Source organism: Seriola lalandi, unplaced genomic scaffold, assembly GCF_002814215.2.
Source record: "Seriola lalandi dorsalis isolate HSWRI2012SDOR001 ecotype SW California unplaced genomic scaffold, Sedor1 jcf7180002054901, whole genome shotgun sequence".
NCBI lineage: Eukaryota > Metazoa > Chordata > Actinopteri > Carangiformes > Carangidae > Seriola > Seriola lalandi.
In genome coordinates, this window is record NW_019525453.1 from 1578518 (window position 1) to 1602175 (window position 23658).

Genomic DNA, 23658 nt, shown 5'->3' on the forward strand with positions numbered 1-23658 from the left:
GCACAGAAAACATAGTGACATAAGCAAAGCAACATACTGTAGAATAACCATCTCTAAAATAACCACTGGGCTGTGTAAAATAAGAGAGGCAGCAAAATATCCAAACATTGTATTCTTACTGTTATATTTAATAAATAATGAAAGACTTTTTTTGGGGGTGCTGAGGTGGGAACGTGCCTCCCTCCAATGCTGCCTATAGAGTGTAATTCAGTCTGTTTCTATGCAGCGAGGTGAGAGTAAAGGTCTGGGTGGGGGCGGTGGGCCGTGTAGCGCATCAGGCAGTAATGCAAAAGACTGACAGACCTGCAATTATTATTTGCGATTTTTATGAACCGCAATCTTTCTCTAACCTTAATGATGTAGTTGCTCAACCCTATGTATTTGGCAGTAGTACAGGTTAGTTTCCCTGTGCATATATTGTGGAAAGCAAGAATTGATTGGCACTGAACAATAAAATTAAAATAAAAACTAAAATAACCCCACTAAGGATTATAAGTTTATACTTGTGTATTAGTGTTTCTGTTTTTGTTAGATTTTTATTCATTTAGACATCGGCCCCCTACATTATGGAAGCTTTAATTGAGAACAAATGAGGTACTGCATCACTCATGGTCAAATGAATGAATGAATTTAGTCTCATAACGTTAAAGTAAAACTCAGTCAGGTGACTCAGAGTTTTCCTGCAAAACCAGAGTCAATCTCCCTTTAAATGGGTATGCAGCTGTGGCTCACAGAGGTAGCTCACACACACACACACACACACACACACACACACACACACACACACACACACACACACACACACACCTACTGTGCGCATTATCTCTTCCACACACAGAGAGACACACACACACCCACAAACAGCTATAGTGCATCTAGTTAGTGCACAATTCAGCAAGCAGAATTACCAAAAAACTGTGTTCTCAATGTTATATCAATAAATAATGAAGGGTGTAACCAGCTTTCCCCAACTGCCGCCTATAGAGCATAATTCAGTCAGTTGGATAACAACCATTCAACTGTAAGACATGTTTTAAAATCCTTTGGTTAGACAGCTTGAGAACTCAGATGCTCTGTGGTGTCCTCAGTATCCCTAGAAACTGTGTGCATATCGGAAACATATAGGATTTACAGTTTGTCAAGTGTCAACATTCAACCATTTTTATGAACCATAATCTTTCCCTAACCTTAAACAAGTGATTTAGTTGTTTAACCCTGCCCATTTCTCATAACTATACAGAGTAAACTTATGTTTCTGTTTTATCAAGCGATACCATTGGATATGGTATACAAGTCTGGTATGGTAACTTGGCAGCAGAGTTAAAGTCTGAGCACGTCTCATTCAGACAGCCATGAAGATCGTAGGGAAAAAAGAACATCACTATCTTATATGAGAAATCTGTGCTCAGGGAGGCACAGGTGATTCTGAATGACCCAACACACATCGTGAACCCAGAATTTGAGATGCTGCCCTCAGGCCGATGGTTCAGGGAGCTCCATTGTAGATTGAACAGACAGTACAAAAACTCATTCATTCCATCTTCCATCAAGAATCAAATAATAACAAGTAGGGTTACAATACCAGTTATAGCCTAGTATTATTGAAACCGCTGTGGTTTTTATTCTTATATTTATATCTGGTTTCATTAGAAGAACTACTCTCTTCTATCAGTTTATTATTATACCTGGTTTTCTTATTGTAATCACTGTTTTCATCACCCTGACTCACATTCAAAATGTGATCCTAGTCACATTTTGTAAAGGTTTAGATGTATGATTTATGCACTGCTGCGCATGTTCATTGTGATGTTGTTGTGGTATGAGAAGAAGTGGCTTGGAGCCCATGACAAATTTCCCCTGCAGGACAATGAAGAATACCTTACCTTACCTTAAAACATACCGCAGTGTCGCTGTGCAGATACAAGAATTGCTCGACACTGAAAACAAAAAGATTGACACTGAACATAATTCAGGGTTTCGCCAAAAACAACCAATATTCAACCTCTTGTCTGGCAATAGTATCACCCTATTTTCATCACTGTTTTCGACCACTGCTTTCATACCATTTTCATCAAAGATAAGGAAAAAGGTTGTGTGTGTGTTGCTTGCAACTCGCTTGTAGCTACAACCCTGGCCTCATCTTGATTCTCCGCCTGAAATGTTATGATGTCTGGAAAGACTCTGGTAAACAAATTCTTTTTATATGGGAGACTCATGTTTTACCAAAACCCTGCACCCATACCTGTTTATGTGAACCCCATACAGTGTTGCGGGTTCCGAATGTGAAGGGAGCCTAAGTAGACACTGATTCCATGAATGGCATCTGCCTGAAGTTGGGTCCCTTTTTACACACTATCCTATTCAGCATCATTCTCTGTTATTCCCATTTTCTGGGCTGCCTGACTCCTCCATTCACTCTTACCCAGTTCCTTTTTTGCTTTCTCTGCTGCCAGCACCATTCATGCTGCTTTATGTACATGTGTAACCATGGTGACTGGCAAATAGAGCTGTAAAGCGTCATTCAACTTTTGTGGTAGTGATGTTATTTGCAAAATGTGCAGGCTCTGAGATGGATGCCATTTACAGTCATATCTGGGAAATAGGAATTGTTACACAGTCATACATTATGCTATCTGCCTGATCTGTCCTACCTGTATACTCTGGTAGATCATTTTGATGTTTGAGGAAAAGTACACACTTCAGATTCCATTGATGTGCCATCTGTTTAACAAATACATGCAGCATATTTAAAAAAAAAACACTGTGCTCATTGCTCTTGATCCCCACACCCACACAGCTACCTTCGTTTTGCTGGAATTTGCATATGTCCAAAGGTATGAGAAGCAAATACATTGATCAATTTTGTTTTGATCTGTGAATTTTTATACCCACATGCCCAATACCAGTCCAGTGACTCAAACTGCCTCTCCAGTCCTTACATATGTTTGAATCATACACAGAGGGAATAGTTTATGTTTGTGGGAATGATTAAAGCATGCAGATATTTCATTTAACCGTCTGATGATGAGGTACCTGCAGGATGATGTGTGTTCTTTTATGCATCAGGTCTGCGCAGGCCCAATATATTCCTCCCATTACTGTCTGAGTTTCATCCATAATAGTCATGGCCTGCTCTGAAACATGAGCATATGCATGGTTGGAAAGCTGATGAGCTGAGGTTCAGTGTTTCTCGGAGATTATTACTTTTTAGGCTTGTGGCCTTCATAAAATTACATTGCTGGTGTACAAATGCCATTACTAAAAACAAGACTCTGCAGCCATGCTACATTGGAATGATTGTGTTAATGCTCACATCAGCAAGCTAAAGGGCTTACAGTGACAATGCTAATATGCTAACATTTAGCAGGCATAATGTTAGCATGTTCACCATCTTAGTTTAGTGTGTTAGCATGATAACATTAGCCAATTATCTATGCAGGTATTTGGACAAATGAAAACAACCTGATGCTAGCGATAGACTAAAGGTTACAGGATGACTAAAGTTATGACAATTCAACCTTAAGGGGGCTGTAATTTTCTGAAATGTTATTGCTGTTGAGTTGTTGGGACATTTTAAAAATGTTAACCTCATGGTGGCATTAAAGGAAAAGTCAGAGGGATCATCAAATGTCATGGTAACATAATGATGATTATTAGCTGCTAGCATGGCTAAAAACGGTGCAGATATGTAAAAAAAAACAAAAAAACAAAACAAAAACACATTCTTGAGTATGCCTCCTATCAATTATAATTTTGCACTAAAATAACACCACTGAGGTATATAAAGTTTATACATGTATATTAGTGTTTCTGTTTTTGTTAGATTTTTATGAATTTAGAAATTGGAGATGTAGGAGACATTATTGAAGCTTATATTGAGGTAACAAATGAGGTACTGCATCACTCACAGGCAAATAATTCAGTCTCATAACGTTTCAAAAATTTCAGTAAAACAGATTTCCTGGGAAACAAAAATCAATCTTCAAATTCTGCTGTGGGTCACACAAATGTCACATACACCCATCATGGGCTGTTATCTCTTCCACACAAAAACAAAAGGAAGAGCCACATAGCGCAGGGCAGTGCATCTAGTCAGTGCATTGCACAATTTAATCCTCAATTCTAGCTTGCGATATCAATACCAGTCTAAAAAAATAATAATAATTGCAGGCTTTCTGTCCAGTCGACTTATCGCTGATTGCAAAGGGCTCAATTGAGATTACAGCCTGTGGCACAGATGTAATTGATTTGCTGTGCACCTGCGAACAGCATCCACCACCACCAAGTTCAAGCCTGTGGGTCGCTTTATTAATCTATCAAAGTCAGACGTCAGAGCATGCTTCCCAGGCTAAAACCCGCTTGTACTGTGTCACCTTTTACAGTCACCTCATGTGACTCCTCCGCCTTGACGTGCATCTGAGGTGTCAGGGGTTTCATCCTCATTTAAGCTGCATATTTGACAGGAGCCCTGCTTTCACTCATCATCTGTCTCCCTCAATGAAGTTCATGTGATTGCAAGCAAACCATCCTATTGCCGCTGAGGCTTATTAAAGCGGCATCAAAGTCTCAGCCTTTGGCTTTGAATACTTCACATGTCAGCTTATATGTAAATTGTATTGAGTAATAACCCGATTTTAAACAGCCCGCCTCAATCTAAGATGGATCCTTACCAACAACATCCTCTTTTGGAAATATAATCTCTAAAGTCCAACCCAATTAAATTCTCCCTTTAAATTTTTTAGAAACTTTCTAGTTAGTTTGTATTCCAAGTCTATTCATTAGCCAGATCGAGTGGTTTGAAAACAATCTTCTTTTAATTGTCTCTATTTGATTCCTACCAAAGCAGGGCCTGTAATTAAAAGAGAAACAGACAGAGGGGAGATAAATTGAGAGTTAAATGGCCAAAGTGATCCTCAAAGTGTCCAAAAGATATAGAGGAAATAAAGGCTAGGAAGTGACTTCCAGGTCTTAGACAATAATTCTGTTTGTTCAAAGGTACACCGTGACAACTTACATTCCGACATGAAATTTATGCACATAATTCCATATTAATATTTACAGATATATTATAGGGAAAAGTAATTCACCCGGACTGAAAGCTTGTCAACAGGGCAACAAAACAACAACATCAAAAAAGTTCTTTCTCTCGCCTGCAGCACAGAAATAATCCATCATCAAAACTTTTCCACTGGGATAGAGAAGTCTGATGCTGCTGGAGATCATCAAGTGCTGAACACACACTGCAGCTGTATGTGAACTGCCGCAAATGTAAAGCAAAAAATTGAAATCCTCTACAACTGTATTTTAATCTTCTGTTTTCTTAATGTTTTTTCCGCAGTAACTTCATATAATGCAGCATTGAATCTGACATCACTATCATCGGGCAGTGAGTCCCATTGTCTATGTTACGCAGATAACCATGTTCACACAGTGACAATATCCCGTTACATATATTTCTGCTCGCCACCGTCAAAGCAGCATTATCTCTCTGCTGACCCACAGGCTGACCTGCTCTGTTAACGGGTTATGCTGAAAAGTGCTGAATGGCCGTTTCCCACAAATGGGATTTCCTTATCTCCAGTTTGAGGGTATTCTATCATCAGCAGTAGATGACTCCCTCCGTTTTGCTCTGTAATTAATTCCATCTTCTTTCTCTTTGCTTCACATTCTTCCCTCTCTGATAGGTGAGATAGATAAAACAGCACGAGCCTGTTGTTTGTCAATGGTTGTTGAGGATCTCAACTTTACAAAGATGGGTGATGTAAATTCAACAAGCTTCCGCTGATGTCTTAAAAAGCTACAGAAATGAGGATTAAAGATAAAATCCAAATTTGATTTTATAATTAAAAATTGATATACACATTCAATTATTTAACATGCAAATGAGGGAGATAATTTTTAAATTTGTAAAGAGCCTCTGCAGTGCTATCAGCTCAATTGATTTATGCTCATATGCTAATCTGCTGTGTATATAATCTAACATTTGCACTCTTCAAAAATTACACTTATAAAGTACCACACACACACACACACACACACATTTATTGGCCTCAGTACGGCCGCCTGTTGGTGAAGCGTGTGGGCCCTGTGCCAGCGGAGTGCCATCTCATTATCTCCACTTACACAAATGTTGTGGAACTAGTGAGCAATGTCATCGCAACAGCTGTGAGTGACAGGTGAAGTCAGGACATAATGTGCACCAACACCAGCAGCCATCACAGAATGGCAGAATGGATAACCGTGGTAAAAGTCCATTTTTCTCTCTCCCAGAATTCAACGTTTTCTGACAACGTGGACATTTACAATCCATCTGTTCTGGGAAATATCCATCCACCATGAAAAGGAGAAGGCTGCTGATTTGAGATTTCATTTATTTAAAAAACTGATGCAAGAAACCTTGAGAATGAATGAAGTTTTTTTAATACAGTGAACAAAGGATGTGTCTGTGTTTTTAAATGCTAGGCAAACAAGAGAAGAAAAAAAAGAAGAAAGAAGTGATCATGGATGAACATAGGGGGCTTTAATAGTCTGGATAATTCTGTTCTTTCTTCTCTCATGTCCTTGGCAGTATTGCAGTTCATCATGTTGACGCTGCTCTTGGTCAGTCAAGGTCATTAGTGAGTCATTGCAACCTACTCCTCGCACATTTTTCAACTCTTTAATGATGCGTGAATACACCTGCCAGCAGACAGAGAGAGAAGAGTGAAAAATCATCCCTCTCTTTTTCTGACCTCCTCCCAAGCTCTCGCTCCTTTAACTCCCCGTCTCCACCCATCCATTAATGCCACCCCTATTCTCCTCTGCTTTGTAATGTTGACTAGGTGCAATATCGTTTCTCTCCTCCTTGACATTGATTCCAGTGATTTAAATCCTCCAACTCATGACACAAATTACCTGTAATTTACAGCCACCCCTCCATTTCACTCATAATATGCTCCAGTGAGAATTCAATGTTCCTTCTGTCTCTTTCTCTTTTTTCCACCTCTCTATTCCTCCTGCTCTTTGTTCTCCTCACACCCCCTTTTTCTCTCTCTCAGGCTCCTTGCACTTGTACCTTTACTGCATTACGATTTATGGCCCTGGCTCCTCCTTGTATCAAAAAGAAAGCCTATGCAAGCATAGAGTGAACTCTGACAGAGTCTAACACCCTCCTTTTGAATGGGTGCTGGGATGTAAAGCTGAAAATGAAGTGTCAGCCCTGCCACTTAAATAGACAAAGGCTGGATCCATCAATACTCAACAAAAGATAATGTTGGCATACATCACAAGAAAGGCATATTTTACTGTAATACCCAAGGTATTGGTTCGTCCTCTGGTTTGAAACACTCACTAAATTGATCCGCTTCTCCTCAAAGGTTCTTCAACAGGAGAGAGAATGTTTTAACTCTGCACTTGCTGAGGGAGAAAGGGGTTAAATTCCTTTTTTTCTGTCATTTGCTGAAAAGTTAAAAGCAATTTGCTGGTTGATTCAACATGTGACAGCATAAATCCTGACTATTGTTTCCCCCCGAGGAGGAAATTTAAGAATGCATCGAAAAGCATCACATCAGGGGCATTTTATCTCAAACTTGGGACTCATTCCGAAAAGGAAGACGGGGGTTGGACTGTGTCACGAACCGGTGAGTGGAAAATGTCCTTTGTCACTTTAGTGTCTGCAGGTAGAAGCCTTACAGATGTGGCTCTTCAAGAATTGAGGTTCCAATCACCTCTGAAATGGAATTATGGAGCACTTCACAGCTCAGTGGCATCTGAACGCTCCTAGCAGTATATGCTATGAAGGGGATGAGGCGCAGACAGCTAGAAAATGATACAGAAACAAAGAAACTGAAGCATGCACATTACCTGCTACCTTTCTATCCCTCCCTTCTCTGTTTGCTGTTCTCAGAGCACACACTCTGTTTCTCCTCCTTTTGTCTTTTTCTATTTTTCACTCACCAAATTGCAGTCTCTCCTGCCTGAATTGCGATCGAGACCTTATGGACTTATGGTGTTGACAGAGTGCTGAGGGAGATGAGAGCAGATATCTGAGGAAGGACCGAGGAGAGGAACTTCTGCGATGCAGAGTATAGATTTGTTTGCCTAAGTAAAATACACTTTTCCAGCACCTGAATCTTCAAAATGTCTTCAATTTTTCTTTTGACTGACTGTAAAAATTCTCAAGGCTAAGGCAAAATCTCTGACCTTCAAGTGCTGATTAAAATAATATGTGTCTCTTCAGCGAGTAAAAAATAAAAAATAAAAAATGCGGAGATGGAGACACAGCAAAGATGATGAGATATGACCAAAGACAAGCAGAAGATAAGAGAGACAGCTCAGTTTAAGAAACTATCGACGTTACAGAATGGGTACAATACACTGAATCTAACAGGCCCATTTAAATGATAATGACATTTTGGAAACGAGGTCCAGCTTGGCTCACAAAGTCCACAAAAAACAGTCTGGAGAGAATTTAACACAATCATATTATAGTTGTGTGCAGATGGAGATTTTCCAGTAAACAACAAGCATGACATTTCTAGTTTCATTTTGTGTTGACCTGCAATTTCCTGCCAAGCAACATAATGAAGAAAAAAGACAAAGGAGACTACATAATGTCTGTGTTCAGTCAATGCAAGACAATTCAGGACAAAAGAGATAACTACAGTAACTGAAACATTTCCCTCATTAAAGTTTCATTTGGATGATAAGCCTCTTTTATTTTTCATGGTTTCTTTCATTATTTCCTCTCAGAAGTTGGTGTGTTTTTTTGACCTATAGGTTTATTAAAGTTGATTTGATGTATAGTTTCTGTGTAGTTAGACACATTAAAGTGATGAAACTTCTCAGGTCAATAGCTGGCAGACTTGCACTTTCATTGCGCTTAAATTATAGCAGCAATACTACAGATCAGGATTTCACCTTTTACATCTGACAACTCAAATAGCTTTCTGCCTGAATAGTGCTTGATTGAATTCCTGATGTGTTTTGTGTGTGCCCGCGCGCATGTGTGTGTGTGTGTGTGTGTGAGAGAGAGTGTGTGTGGTCTGAGTGAGCGGAGGAATGATAGAGTTGGGGTGTTTATTGTTATTGTGAGACTTGGGTTTCTTCACACACACACACGTTCCCTCACAAACACAACTTTAATCTCCATCGAACATTTTGCCCCTGCCTGATATTGTTATGCTTTACAACCGGCAATCAAGCTCTGTGGAGAGCCAGGGCTGGTTTCTGCACTGAAGGGATTAGACTGACCGTCCAATTTAAGTTTTTAGTATTCTACTGTTGTGGTCAAAGGTAACAGCTCAATGCTCAATGTCAGTGTTATTTGTGTTTCACAATTTCTACTGTATCTGTTTCCAAATGAGCTATTACACCTTTTCCTTAAACCACTGTTGTGCTTTCTTTTTTTCCATCTTCACTTTTGGCTTGCAGCGAAGTGTCCTCTTGAATTCCAGCCTATTTTCTTCAGGTTTTCAGCGGAGGGAAGATGGAGAAGACGGCAAGCCTCCTCAGACTTGACTCATGCGAACCTCGTCCCAACCACCTGCTCCGGTGTGCTCTTCACTTTTCTCCCGACTGACTCCTCAAGGAGATTTTAATTACTCAGTGTCATGGATTCTCTCAGGAAAGGCATGTGGTGACCCATCAGGAGGACATGAGTGAGTGGCGAGAGGGTGAGTGAGGTAAGAGGAAATTGGGGTTATGGGGGTGTCATCCATGCCGATGAGATGAAACTTCACCTTTCCAGCTGCTGTGGATGCAGAGGACTGTGGTGCAGCTCTGTGGAGGTGCACCATGCAGCGGTGAGAGGAGAAGGGGGGATGGGAGTTTTCCAATCTTCTGAATATGATTGGATATGACTAGTCAGCTGGTAGCTGTGCAGCTGGTGGAAAAGCAAAGTGATTGTGAGACATGAATGAAACAGCTGATGCCAAACAGCTAATCACTGATGTTCTGTGAAAAACATGCATCTCCAAAATATCAGCTTTTCATCAGTGGAGAAACACAGCTCTGATTTTAGCTTTGTCATTATGCCTTTTTCTGATAATCCAATGGGGATGCGAACGTCTTATTCAGCATTAGAGGAATTTTCTCTTGACTTAATTCTTCAGTTTATGGTGTAACATAGACATATGAATGAAGCTCATTGGTTACAGATATCTGAGCTGACACCCACAACTGATACTTCTTCAGTTGTTCAAGTAGATTCCCCTTTTATCACCTTTTTATGTCGCCTCTACTTTCTGTCCACACACTCTCTTGTTTGGTCCAAGGTCAAAGGTCAAAGGTCTGGTCATAAATCTGGCCTATTGGGTAGAAGCTCAAGCTTATACTCAAGGTGTTCCACTTAGCGCTCCCCCTACAGGTCTGCTCATTTCTCCGAATGGAAATGTTTTGTACCGTTGCAGCGCGATTGTCCTTGCCGGCCACCGTAGTTACATTGTTAGTGAGCGGGATTAAGAATGGAAATGTCATCGTCCTGCAGAGCTATTTTGATAGTCAATGGATTGTTTTAGTAGTTTTTTAAAAGCAAAAACCTAATTATTATCAAATATCCCCTGGCTTCAGCATCTCACAGAACAGGATTTGATGCCTTTCTTTACGACTGTAAAAACGTTAGGTTTTGTCATGAATGAAGCTATTCAAATAGATTAACTTGTCCTGTGGGAAATTTTAAAAAGCATTTTTCATTACGTTCAGACACTTCAATCATTAATTGATTAATCAATAATGAAAATAGTCATTAGTTTGTTTTCTAGTTGCAGCCCTAGGGACAAAGAGGTCGGCGCAGCTGTAGATTTACCAGAATAACAACTCTTAAATCAGGATATTTCCAACGTCAGTTGACTTGCTACTGACTGCAGCACAAAAGCACACAACAAAATAACCACTCCTCCCTGTTAGCAACCCATTACCATGAACACAATGTCAGGCGGAATAAAGCAATTTAATCTTATTACTCTAAATTAGTGCCATATCTTTAGGGTAAAATCTACTGTACAAAAAGCCATTACTTTATCTTCCCTAAAACCACATGTACATAACAAAGACTCATGCATCATTCAGGAAAACTTAATAGTATTTTTATGTGTTGCTTGCCGGAATATTGGATGCTGTTTTTATTTAATATATTAGCAAATGTAATCTTTAGGAATGGATGATGTGTGGTTTGGTTTAACCCATGTAAAGGCAGGAAATGAGGATAAGTAGATGTGATTATACACGTTTTAAAGTGGTCCATTGGACCAGTTAAACGCCCATGCTTTAACTTTATGCAAAGCAGGTATGACATTATATCTATTCTGAGGAAGCACAAAATGTTGAGCCAGGCTTTCACTTGTCAGGATGGTGAATGTGTCTGCCAGACTATAGAATTCAATTATCATTGTAATATCTGTTCATGATGTCAAACTTAGAAAGTTAAGGGGTCCCTGGCATTACCCAAGATGCATCTCACTTCATTTTCTCCTCAGAAACACAGATGGGACATCTATTCTCCAGAGAAAAAAAAAAAAAAAAGAAAAAAGGAAAAGATATAGTAGAGCACAGTGTGGAGAATATAAAATACCTGAACAGGAGATGGCATTTACTTCAAGACTATGCTGTCAAGACTAGATGTCCAATCCTCCAAATCGTGTCTTCAAAAAATTCCCATTTCAGAATAACTGCTAAAATATTAATAAGTCTGTCAAATTAGCCTTATTTTGGATGTCTGAGCCTAGTATCAGTTTAGCTTCTCTTTATTTTTACACTCTGTAGATGCTCACACGAGCAACAAAACCTAACCTTGCTAAAAGCCTGGTAGGATATTGAACAAGCTCCTTCTCACAAAATTCACAACCTGTGATGTCCAAAAGTTGTGTGAACAATAAACCCCGGAGAAAGGGAAAAGAAAAGTGTTCTCCAATGGCATGAAGACGACAAGAAAGGCTTGGATTGGCAGTTTCTCTGAGTTGCAGCACATTTCAATCTTGGCACTTTTCTGTTCCTCATGCCACTAAGTCCCTTTTTCTTTTTTTCACATGCACATATTTAGCATATCACATGTTCTCACTTTTCTGTAGCCAACTGCCTCTTTCTACTGTTTTCTGAACATATTTAGATATATTTTTGCCTTGCTAATGCCACGGCTCTCAGTTCTCAGTCTGTCAGTTGTTTGATCCACCCCTGGACCAGGCTGAAATATCACAATAACTATTGGATATATGACCGCGACATTTTGTACATATATTGATGGTCATCAAACGATGTATCCCAATGACTTTGGTGATCCCCTCACTTTCCATTAATGCCACAATGCGGTTTATATTTGTGATTTTAAGTCAAGGATTAGATAGATGCCATGAAATTTAGTGCACACAATCCAACCCTGTCTCCTAGAAATTGATGTGGTTGAGGCAGTGATTTGAATTTCCAGCCACAGTCCATTCTGTTGTTAGGTTTGGGTAACAAAAATACTTTGGGTAAGCCGAGGGAAAGGTTGTGGTTTTGGTTAAATATACAGTAAATAAACAGTGTGTGAGTGTGAAGTCACTGTGAACTTTTTCTGTGTCAAACCAGACCACAAGCTTTTTTCTAACCTCAACCACATGCTGCTGGAGTCTAAACATGACCATACAAAGCTTTAATGATGCTGTAGTCACTATGTTGACACTTTACTAATATGTTCTGTTTATGTACTATGTATGTATATATATATGTGTGTGCATGTGTTAGTGTGTGTGTGTGTATAACTGTAACGTTGATGACCCCCCCTTTACATTTCCTCTAGGTTTTAATTTGTTTTTGTTTTTTATTTTATGACCAAAAACCTGTAAAACTAAATATATTGCTTTGATTCTCAGTTGTATTTTGAGTTTAGTGCCAATTAACAAATGTTAGCATGCTAACACGCTAAATTAAGTTGATGAACATGGCAATCATTATACTGTCTGCACATGCTGCCTTCTGAATTAGGTTGTGTGCTTTCATGTTACAGTACGTGTGGTTTCCTCATAACATAAACCAGGAACATACAGCACAAAAAGCACCCGACACATCATGCGTGCCGTTAGCTTCTTTCCTCATTAAACCTCCAAATTCCTGTTTGTAATTCACAGGCTCAGGAAGCTTACACTCTGTTATGTCTAGCTTGTACAACAAGGTATTTCCGCTGTATCAAAAAAAAAGAAAAAAAAAAGAAGCATTTATTTGCTTTTGTAGGAATGCTCTGTACATGATGCAATTATGTATGCATAATTACCTCCTGCAATATGATGGATTTCACAGCTCGCATTTTACAGCGTGTGGGCTAATGCAAATCGACAGGAACAATTCCTCTTCATTAGACCGTTCCAACATTCACAGTGACACAAGGTGCCCGTGTTCACGCAAACAGCACCACTGCCACATGCACTCTTCCCCCGTCTGCCGTCTTCATTAACAACGAGCAAGATATTTCAGTGTAGGAACACTTTCTTCTAACCTGCTGGCAGCATCCCTCCAAAACAGAGGACTACAAGCTTTCATCGTAGGGATAGATGTTGACAGGCGGCTTCTTTAATCCAAACACAGTGAAGCATATTTGCCAAAGTGTTTCATCAGTGTTACATGTTGGCAACTGTGACAATGAACCTTACTGTCATTGCAGATGCATCCGTGAAGCTGCAGCAGTGGAAACACTGCACTCTGAGGATAAGTGATTCTCACACAGTCCCTTTATAGAACAGAAACACAGTCTCTTGGATGTGTGCAGTATACAGGGGGGTCCGGAAGTCTTCGAGCACTTTCCCAGTATCCCATAGGTATCCAGGTATCCAAGCAGGAATTCAGTTTAAAAATGCATCTCTTTGTCCACACTGTTCAGGATTTTTCGAGCACCTAAAATGGAGACTTTTGGAAACTTGTTTGAAAACTTTGGGTTTGCATTGTAGTCTGGATGAACAGAAATGGAGACCTACGGGAACGATGATGAAGATGCAGTCGCTCCCTGATTAAATTTTATCAGCCTTGTCTACCAGTGGTGAGAGCCACATGAATAATAAATGACAAGAGTTACCGACCTTGTTATCTTCGCTAGAAGCTGTTGTGCAGTTAAATTCCTTCCATGGTCATGTATGTATGCACTGACAGGTCTGTTAGTCTCGACAGAGATTGTTTTAAAAGTAAGTAGTAGTAGTAGTAGTAGTAGTAGTAGTAGTAGTAGTAGTAGTAGTAGTAGTAGTATAGATGCAGCCTTAGTTCATTAGATTGAAATTCCCCCAAAATGTTCATTTGCCCAGATGGGTCAACACAATGCAGAAGCCACAACACAAATGTCATTCCCCTTTTATGTCCCTGCATTTTCTTTCTCTCTACACTGTCCTGTCAAATAAAGGCATAAAATGACAAAATCTCTTATTGTTCCAGGTTGCCGGGGGAATATTGTTGCTTAGATGGATGGAATATATTTGTTTTTTTTTGGGGGGGGGGTATTTTATGCTGTCGACTGATGCTCGCTTCCATTGTGGCTTAACTTCTCTTGTGGCTTAATTTACATTCATGTTGTTGCTTTTGCATTTGTGATGTGGCTTTCGTATTTGAGTTATGGCTTTTACAGTCGTGTTCTGCCTTTTGCATTGTGTTGACCCATCTGGGCCACTCTAAAAATTGTCATCAAATTTCATGTATGTTACTGCAATAAGTTAACTTCTAATATGTTTAATATCTTACAAAACAATACACGTTTTCAATAAAGCCCCACCCAGTAATGTCTTGCTGAAGTCACTGCCTTGGAAAGATAGGAGCAGTTCATTTACTTGCAAAAACAGCATTATGTGAATGCTACATTAACTTCAATTAAGAGACATCACGCCATTACACCAACACTACTGGTCTGTGAATTCCTGGTATGATTTTCCAGCTTTGTAGAACAGTAGGTGGGCATGCACGTGCACATACTGTACATGTGCAGGAAGAGTTGAATACCCAGCAAAACCAGTACAGCTACAGTATGCTCCCACAGGACCACTACCAACTGAATCCATGGTGTCTACATGTATGATTGTTTGCATCTGAACAGGTGAGTTTAAGATAACATGATTCGTTTTATTGCAGCTCCATATTACAGATGGTTGAGTGTATGGAATGTGAAATATATATGGATCCTTTTCCTTAGCTCATCCGTGCACTGCAGAGGCCATTTGGGGGCCTGTTGGTGGGTTGGTAATTGAGGATGTGGGGGTTAGAGACAAGTCTCCCTTGGAAATCCCCAGCAGATCGGCCATTATCCCACCCTGAGGATTGGTAGCTGCTCCACTGCTGACATTTCCATTTATATCTGTCACTTTTGGATCCCGAGAAATAGAAACGAGACGGAGAGAGAAAGGAAGGAGGAGACAGCTGTTGTAAGGCTTGTTTATGGCCATAAACAAAACGTGTAAGCATGTGTATGTGCATGTGTATGTGTGTGTGTGTGCATGTGTGTGTGTGTGTGTGTGCTCCAACAATAGACTGGGGTCTTGGTATAAGTGACTGCTGGTGGAGAGAGCTGGGGACTCACAGTCCACTTTTAGACAGACAGACTGGTGAAAGAAATAGGATGAAGCACAGTGGAGTCAGCAGTGAAGAAAAGCCCAGGGAGACCAGGGAAGTGAATTAACAGGAATGGAAGATGCATGTTTTTGTCTTTGTTGAAAGTATTTGGGGGATACGGTAGCTAAAGAGAAACGATCAGACTCTGATGCATTTAAATTAAATTAAACTTTGTGAGTTCAATAAAGAATTCATGTTATGGTGCCTTCATGCTTCATGCTTCCTGACTGCTGCCAAACAACTTCTTATTGTATGGAGTTGTGACAAAGCACTTCAGAAAAATTAATATAATAATAATGCTGTCATTACCATCATTATGAAACACCACCCAAAGCTTATGTACAACTTTATAGATAAGTGTTTCATTAAATGCAATCTGAAGCAGGGATGCTCCAACAAGTTGCCAAGGAAAAAAACTGCTTTAGCTGCTAATGGAGTTGCATAATGTTCATTTATGTCTTTGGCTGTTCTGTGCTTACAAATGTATCTCCTGCTGTTTGTTACGTCAATGTGTAATTTTCTTTTTTTTGAATTTACATAAAAGTGCTCCCCCAGAGACTTCCAACAGCACGATTTCTCCAACTTTATGTAAAATCCTTTTCATTTGGAGTGGTAATTGCACACTTCAAGGTGAAAAGCAATCATCAGTATAGAAGAAACAATTAAATGAAGGAAGAGGAGGAGGAGAGGAAGATAAATCTATGTAGTGACTTTACTGTGGGACTGGTGTACCAATATTTCCTAAGTAAAACGATGCACTTAAGGCGTACCGAAGAGCATGGGTTTATAAAATGTTTTATAAAAAGAAAAAATGTTTTTTACTACAGAAATAAAGGAATAACTCATTTCTATCAAAGAATAATGAAATGCTACATTTCTGTGCTATAAAAAAACATATACAGATGGAGTATTAAATTAAATTTGATTTTATCATGAGTGTAAAATGTTGTAGCCTAACCTTTCTTCTCTCCTCAATAATCTTGGCCAGTCTGAAAGCAAATGACAGAGGGAAGATTGCTCTGCCTCCCCGAGGAGGCAAAAGTACTGAGAGGTCTCACACAGCTAAAAAAAACAAAAAGACACCCAAACCAAAACAGCTGCAATTTATATGTGCCAGACACCCACAGGTCCTGAACGGGAGGATCTATCCACTTGTCTTGGAGTAAAAGGCCCATGGGATCAGCTCAGTGGTTGGATGAATGAGGTGTTGTGCCTGACACCGAGAGATTCAAGTTAATAAATGGTGTGCTTGATCTAGGGCTGGCTGTGCAATTGTATTTAGACAGTGTGATGAATTGGGGACCGGGAGCTGTCTTCACTTTTTTCCTGAACAGAGGTGATAATTCATGCCGGAAGGCTTGGTGTCGTCTTTAAACTGTAGGTCCTTCTGTTGGAACAGTAAGAGAGAGACCTCACACCTCTGACTGGAATACCGATTAGAGTCCAGTTGTTGCTGTGCATTCGTAAAAATTGAGGTGAAAATGATTTATTGAAATTCAGTTTTGCCTCGTTTTTACATGCTGTAGCTTTTCATTAATCTTATTATTTTTTCGTTTAAAAAGAATTGCCAAAAGTAAATCCTCCTCCATTCAAAATATTTTCCCTTCAGAAGTTCATTTACCGTAGCCATTTGTCTGTGTACTTGACCTGTTCCATTTGAAGTTGTAATGATGTTTTTCACAATAAGCTCGCATCTGATTTTGCAAGGGAAAAAAATAAAAAAATAAAAATAATGGACTCTCTTCATCTACATCTATGGCAACAAAACAGTTCAAACAAACAACAAAAAAAAAGGCAGTAACCACAGGGAACAGCTCTGGTCACAGAACAACATGACAAGAAATTAAAAATGCATGAGAAAAAGAACTGAATAAATCAGACTAAAAACTAACAATAACCACATGACTCAAAGGAGACTAACACCGAAATACATTCTTGTCAAACTACTGAGAGTAACACTAAATCCAATAATTAAAACTAGTACAGAACCATCTCAGGACAAGATGAACTAAAACATGTTGGTATTGTAAACTTTAACTATAAATCAGAAATCAGCACTATCTCTTATTGCATCTAGGTGGTTGCTCAGAAACAATCACAGAAATCCAGTCTCCAGATCTCTTCACTCTCTAGTTAGTGGTTAGCAAGGGTGTAAGTTTGGATGCAACAACCCCCCCCCCCCCCCCCCCCCCAAAAAGAGAGAGAGATTGACTTTTTAATGTTGTCAACCAAATGGTTTATTAACATATAATATCTGAATTTACATTGAGGAATGCCCATGAAACCTGGTAGAAACTGGAACAATATATTGACATACTGTATATATATATATATATGTCTAACAAATAGAAACATGCATTTTAGTATGTCTGTTTATATTAAAAGCATATGCTACATAAATATGTATCCATCCCAAAGCCTGTCAATATGTGTTCATATGTAAATATAAAAGATGTTTGCTTAAATTTAATAAGAAATTATGGAGAAAGTCATATACTAGCATATTACATTTTATGAAGCCTGTTGTTTTAATAAATTGCATTTTACTATGAGTATGTTACAAACATATATCTTCATATATCCAGAGGATGTACTCTTGATATAGGGACATATATGTCATATACAGTATATGTCATAAGTCATAATATACTAAGGAATAAAAACATCATTGTGTAATAAGGCATAAAAAAACATAGTATAGTAAGACATAAAAAGATCATAGTGCAGTAAGGCATAAAAAGTCATAGTAAGTCATTAATAAAGTCATAATATGATAAGTCATAAAAGGTCATTATATAGTAAGGCATAAAAAAAGTCATAGTTTATTAAGGCATTAGAGTCATCAATTAACCTAATGTGCATGTCTTTGGACTGTGGGAAGAAACCGGATTACCTGGAGAGATCCCACGTAGTTACAACAAGAACACGCAAACTCCACACAGAAGGGTCCCATAGAACCCATAACCTTCTCACTACGAGGTGACACATCTAAGCACTGCTCCACCATGCTTCCCCATAAAACCGTCATGGTATAGTAAGGCGTAAAAAACATAAAAACGACATAGCAGTAACATCGCTTGACATTTTTCCAGTGACGTTAGTTACCACTGTGATACCCTCACATGACATGTGCCTTCAGATAGCCTCCGCCCTTTCAGTCAATCAAATGCTACCATGCCTGACTTGGTTGTCTTGGAGACGGCACACTGGAAAGATCCATATGACCTCACTCCAAACATAGTGCGAACGAGTTCACTAAAATATTGGTAGGGACAATTCTGTCCTCCCAAAATATGCATATGCAAATGCAAACCTATGCCCTTGGTGCTTAGTTAGTCTTAGTGAACCATCAGGGTGTGTTCAGAGATGCTTGAACAAGGTGACGACATAAACTCTATGAAACATATGATTCCCATATGAAGCAATACTGTTAGATGCAAAAATCTTTGCAGCTGTAAGAAGACCTGGCAGTGAACTAGGATCATTGACCACTTTTAACTAATGACGGTTGAAATACATGAGAGCAAGAGGCATTTCTTGCACTTAAAAATAAGGAAAGGAGCAAAGTGAGGCTCATATGTAATATTTTATTCAGTCAGTTGGACAGTCAATAAAAATGTTCATATTACTGGATTAATTGAGACTAAAACATAATTGAAAAATATATCTTCGTTCTTGCCACATACCTTCATGTTTTTTCTTTGATGTTGGGGCCTGGTCTGACTGTCATGAAGCTGTTTCCTCAAGCGAATTCTACAGGACTGCAGACTTGTAGTTTACACAAATGACTCAGTCCGCGAGACTGCCCTCTTGCACTTTGCACAGCGGGACACCCCTGAGCTCTCGCAGTTTCTTTATCTGGAACATCTGTGAGTCAGGGAGTACAGGCACTGAGACTGGGTATCGGACTTAGTCTCACTGTGCCCTGTTGCTGAACTATATAGGATGGATACATATGCATGAACCTGTGTGAGGTTATTGCTTTAAGGCACATGGTAAAAGAGACCAGATTGTCCCCTGTTGCTATATTTCCTGAAACAATCAACCACATATATCCATTTCATTTCTCTCCAGCAGGGACAAGGAGTATGTGAAGGACAAGGTGTGCTGGTCAAGGTATAGTCTCGACAAAGGAAATGTAAAAAATGTATGTGAACATTTGTAGAGTATGTTTCCTCTGTGTGTGGTTGCCAAGGAAGAAAAATGAGAGGCTGGGATATTTCTCAAACTTCTGACCTCTCTCTACTTCTAACATCCGGTCCAAGTGTTCATTCACTCAACAGCCAAGAAAACAAATAGTTTACATATTACAATACCGACTACAAACTGCAGCTAAAGTTTTTAAATGACCTTCAGCATAGCATAAGAGACATGTCTATAGCCAAACCATCTACGGGCAAAATCACAGCCTCATCTCCGTATTCAGATGAAGCCTCAGTCAGGCTCAGTGCCCAGAATAGCTTGTGAATGGCTGCTAGACAGAGCTCAGTATGACTATGGCCATGCCAAATTACTACCTGCTTACATGGAGACAAAACATGAAACAGTGCTGCTTGATTTGCATGTGTCTCATACTGGCTGCATAATGCATCAAGAGCATGAATAATTTACATAAACAAGTGGAAGGAATCTGTTTGGTGCTCTGCCAACCCTTTCCTCTTCTACTTTTACCTAAAAGGCTGTCTTTTTCTTCTTCCTTTGGAAAAAAAAAACAAAACAAAACAAACCTCCATATTGGAGAGACAGATGGCAGACTGGGTGAAACTGAGTCTCCTATCCAAAATCACACTGTGATGGAAATGGAGGTTGCCATGGAAATCAGGAAGTGGAGCAATTTGTTGGACTCCCATGAGAGGACATGGTGGTCACTTAGCAGACTCACACAAAGTCATTCACATCTGCAAATATTTCTGTACTTTTGTCAACGTTTGAAACAAGAGAGTGGGATTATTTAAATTTGTTGCAAATAGCTGTAACAGTAGCACTTTACATTTCATCTTGGTATTAAGGCAATAATATTTAAATATCAGGATAAATACTGTGGAAATGGTGACAGCAGAGGTAATAACATGGTAATATCTTATTACTATAATGATAATATCAGGGTTACATTTCTGTAATAGGGTAATATGTGACAAAATCTCAAAATAATAAGAGGGCAGTATCATGGTAATAATGGGGTAATATGTTGGTGGAAAATAGGGGAATCAAGAAGTCTTAATTGGGCAACCTTCTAATAAGTAATAATTATAGTTTAATGTTTTCACATTTACTTGTAGGATAATATCAATGTAGTACCCTCACATTCACAAGCAAATTGTTGTCAAATATATGAATCAACATGCTAATGCTGCTAATGCTATCAACCCATTATTATTGACAAAATATTGCACTACCTGATGGGCCCATTGTTACCCCGTTAATACCGTGTTATTATGTTTTGCTTCAGGTGTTTCTACCCATTATTACCCTATTGTTTTTGTCCAATTGAAATACTATTACAGATATCAAACTCCAGTATTCTAATTGTTTCATTGTTATTGCCAAAGAATTACCAGGATATTACCCTGTTGTTTTCAAGATATTACCCTCAAGAAATCATTTTATATTTTGGGATTTTATACTTGTTTTTTCACTTTTTTGGTGAAAGTTTGATGAGATTTGATTAGTTTGATCATATTTGTTTGGTAACTGGGTAGATCCAAGTTAGCTAACCGACCATAAAACGGCACATTTTCATCTTTACGTTTGTTATTCAGTTTGTTTGTTTTTTGAACAGATTAAACCAACTAATGTGTTAATTAGTTGCTGGAGAGTAGATTTTGTCACCTTTGGACAGAGCAGGTTAGCTTTAAACCCCAATTTTCAGCCGTTATGCTAAACTAAGAAAAACTCCAGCTACATATTTACCATAAAGACATCTGAGCAGTGTCATTCTTCTCATCTAACTCGTGGCAAGAAAGTGAATAAGAGTATTACTATAACTATATTATTTTACATTTTTTTACTTTTCCTTTATTGCTACTGCATTTTTATAAAATATAAAAATATCATATGTTTGGTCATACATAGCATTTGATTGAGCAAGATTGAGTTTGAAAGACAAATAATTTTAGACATTTGCACCTTCATTTCAAGCCCATAACTCTCACAGGTCCTTGGTTCACCTGGAAATGAAAACATGGATTTGCAAAGACTTAACCCACAGTGGAGGACACTGGGAGCAGCAGGTCAGGCAGTCCTTCATAAGCTCCACTCACAGAGCTGTTTTCTTTCCTGACCTACGTTACTGATCCTCAGTTCTTGCAGTGATGGACTCTCAGGGGAGTGCTGGTGTGGTGCTGGTGGTGCTGGTGGTGCTGGTGGTGCTGGAGGCATTTTTTACATTGGGGGTGTTTTTAGCCAGGAACACATAACACACATGTTGTTTTCCTTCCTTCGTCTGAAGTGCCATGTAGTGTCTGATTTTAATCACATGCTGCTTTGCTGCTCGGTCCTGCAGTGATCAGCTCCCATTAAGAAAGAAACCAAAACAGAAGAAGAGTGTTGCTAGGAAACTGAAACATCATTATGCGATCACTATATTTCAACATATTCAGTAGCCTATATAGAGTGTGAGGTTTTATGTTGATTCATGTTCATGCCACGCCTGTTCATTTGTTCAACATTTAGCTAAATGAAAATGGTCATTGTGTAATTTCCCCACAAATGGGATACATATTCATTTAGTTTGTTTAATGATTAAATTGATTACTGCAGTGCATCATGGTAATGTCACTCCTAACTGCTTCATAGGTTATTCAAATTAAAAGCAACAAAAACTTAATAAACTTGCATATGTCATCACCCATTAATCACCAACAAATATTTTCTAATCGATGTATTAGCCTCAGTCTGACTCGTTGGCAAAGTTTGAATTTTAATGTTCCAGTCAGCCCACACTTCTCACATCCCACTTCTGTGCTTTAATGTTATAGTCTGTACACCCTGTGTATACATTTGCACCACATGCAGTCTCTTTATTTAGCAATTATCAACATTACTGTGCATTTTGCCACCCACATCGTCAGGAACCAAAATGTATTTTTCATCTGAAAAGGAGTCAGGGTGAGAGCTTTCCTGGAGCAAATACATTGGCATAGACCTCTTTAAGAGTTTGTCTGTTAGTCTTTGTTATTGTCGGGTATATAAAATATATATATATTTATGCGTCTGTATGTACTTAAACTGACTGTTATCATTGTGTCATTATAAAAGGAAAAGGTAGCTTCCCATTCTTTCAGTGCTCTGGATGCTTTTGTGTTGTGTTCTGTGTTTACTGCTTCTATTCATTTATAATAGCACCCTCGATCCGGTTAATACCGAAGAGAAAAATCTGTCTGGGATTTTATTGTGGCAGTCTTCTGTGCAGGTAATAATGTTTAAGATTAACCACAGTTTATAAACACATATAACATATAAACACATAAACACACAACACAGAAAGGAAGGCACATCAGACTTTATTCTGAAAAGAGGGCGCTGGAACGATTTCCCTTTCATTGTCATGTGAGACATGTCGGCCTCAAAGCCTGCTGCACATTCTTTCATTCTGCTGCAGTCCTTCTCCTCAGACGCTTTGTCGATGTTAAGTATGAGGTTCACCACATCCGTCAGAAAGCGGCATGTTTCGCTGTCTCTCTTAATCATCTTCCTTCAACGATTCAATTCGCTGTGGATTGACAGCGTCCAGACACAGCCGGAATGATGAATGGCCTGCTGTGTTTCCAGTTTACCAGATTACCTCCTTATTTTGTCTGCAGAAACAGATGGTCATAGTCATATGTGGTTCTTATCGCAGCAAGCTTGGAAGCCCGCATGATGGGTCATGTATTTCCTGGACAATCAGCTTCATAAGCCTTGCCTGGAGCTGTGAGCTTCAGAGAGCCTCAGTATCACCACTGGGGATGTTCTAACGTCCTCCTGCTGCTTGGGGATAATGGATTTACTGTACCTTATACATTTATCTGATTAGATATGCAAAGTGTGTAATCATATCGCTACATTTGGCTCCAGCGGGTATCTCAAGGCTCTGCTCTGCTTCTGGACTTGTCAAAGAAAAACCTCTCTCTCAAGTGTTTCACGGAT

The 23658-nt window shown here is 39.1% G+C and overlaps 1 protein-coding gene across 1 annotated transcript in view; it reads left to right on the plus strand.

The window, feature by feature from the left end:
• Positions 1 to 21842: 21842 nt before the first annotated feature.
• The window catches only part of syndig1l (synapse differentiation inducing 1-like), a 68086-nt gene continuing 66270 nt past the window's right edge, over positions 21843 to 23658 (plus strand). The window contains exon 1 of the mRNA XM_087180321.1: positions 21843 to 21905. Within this exon, the coding sequence (XP_087036447.1) occupies positions 21843 to 21905 (63 nt within the window). The remainder of the gene's footprint in view (positions 21906 to 23658) is intronic.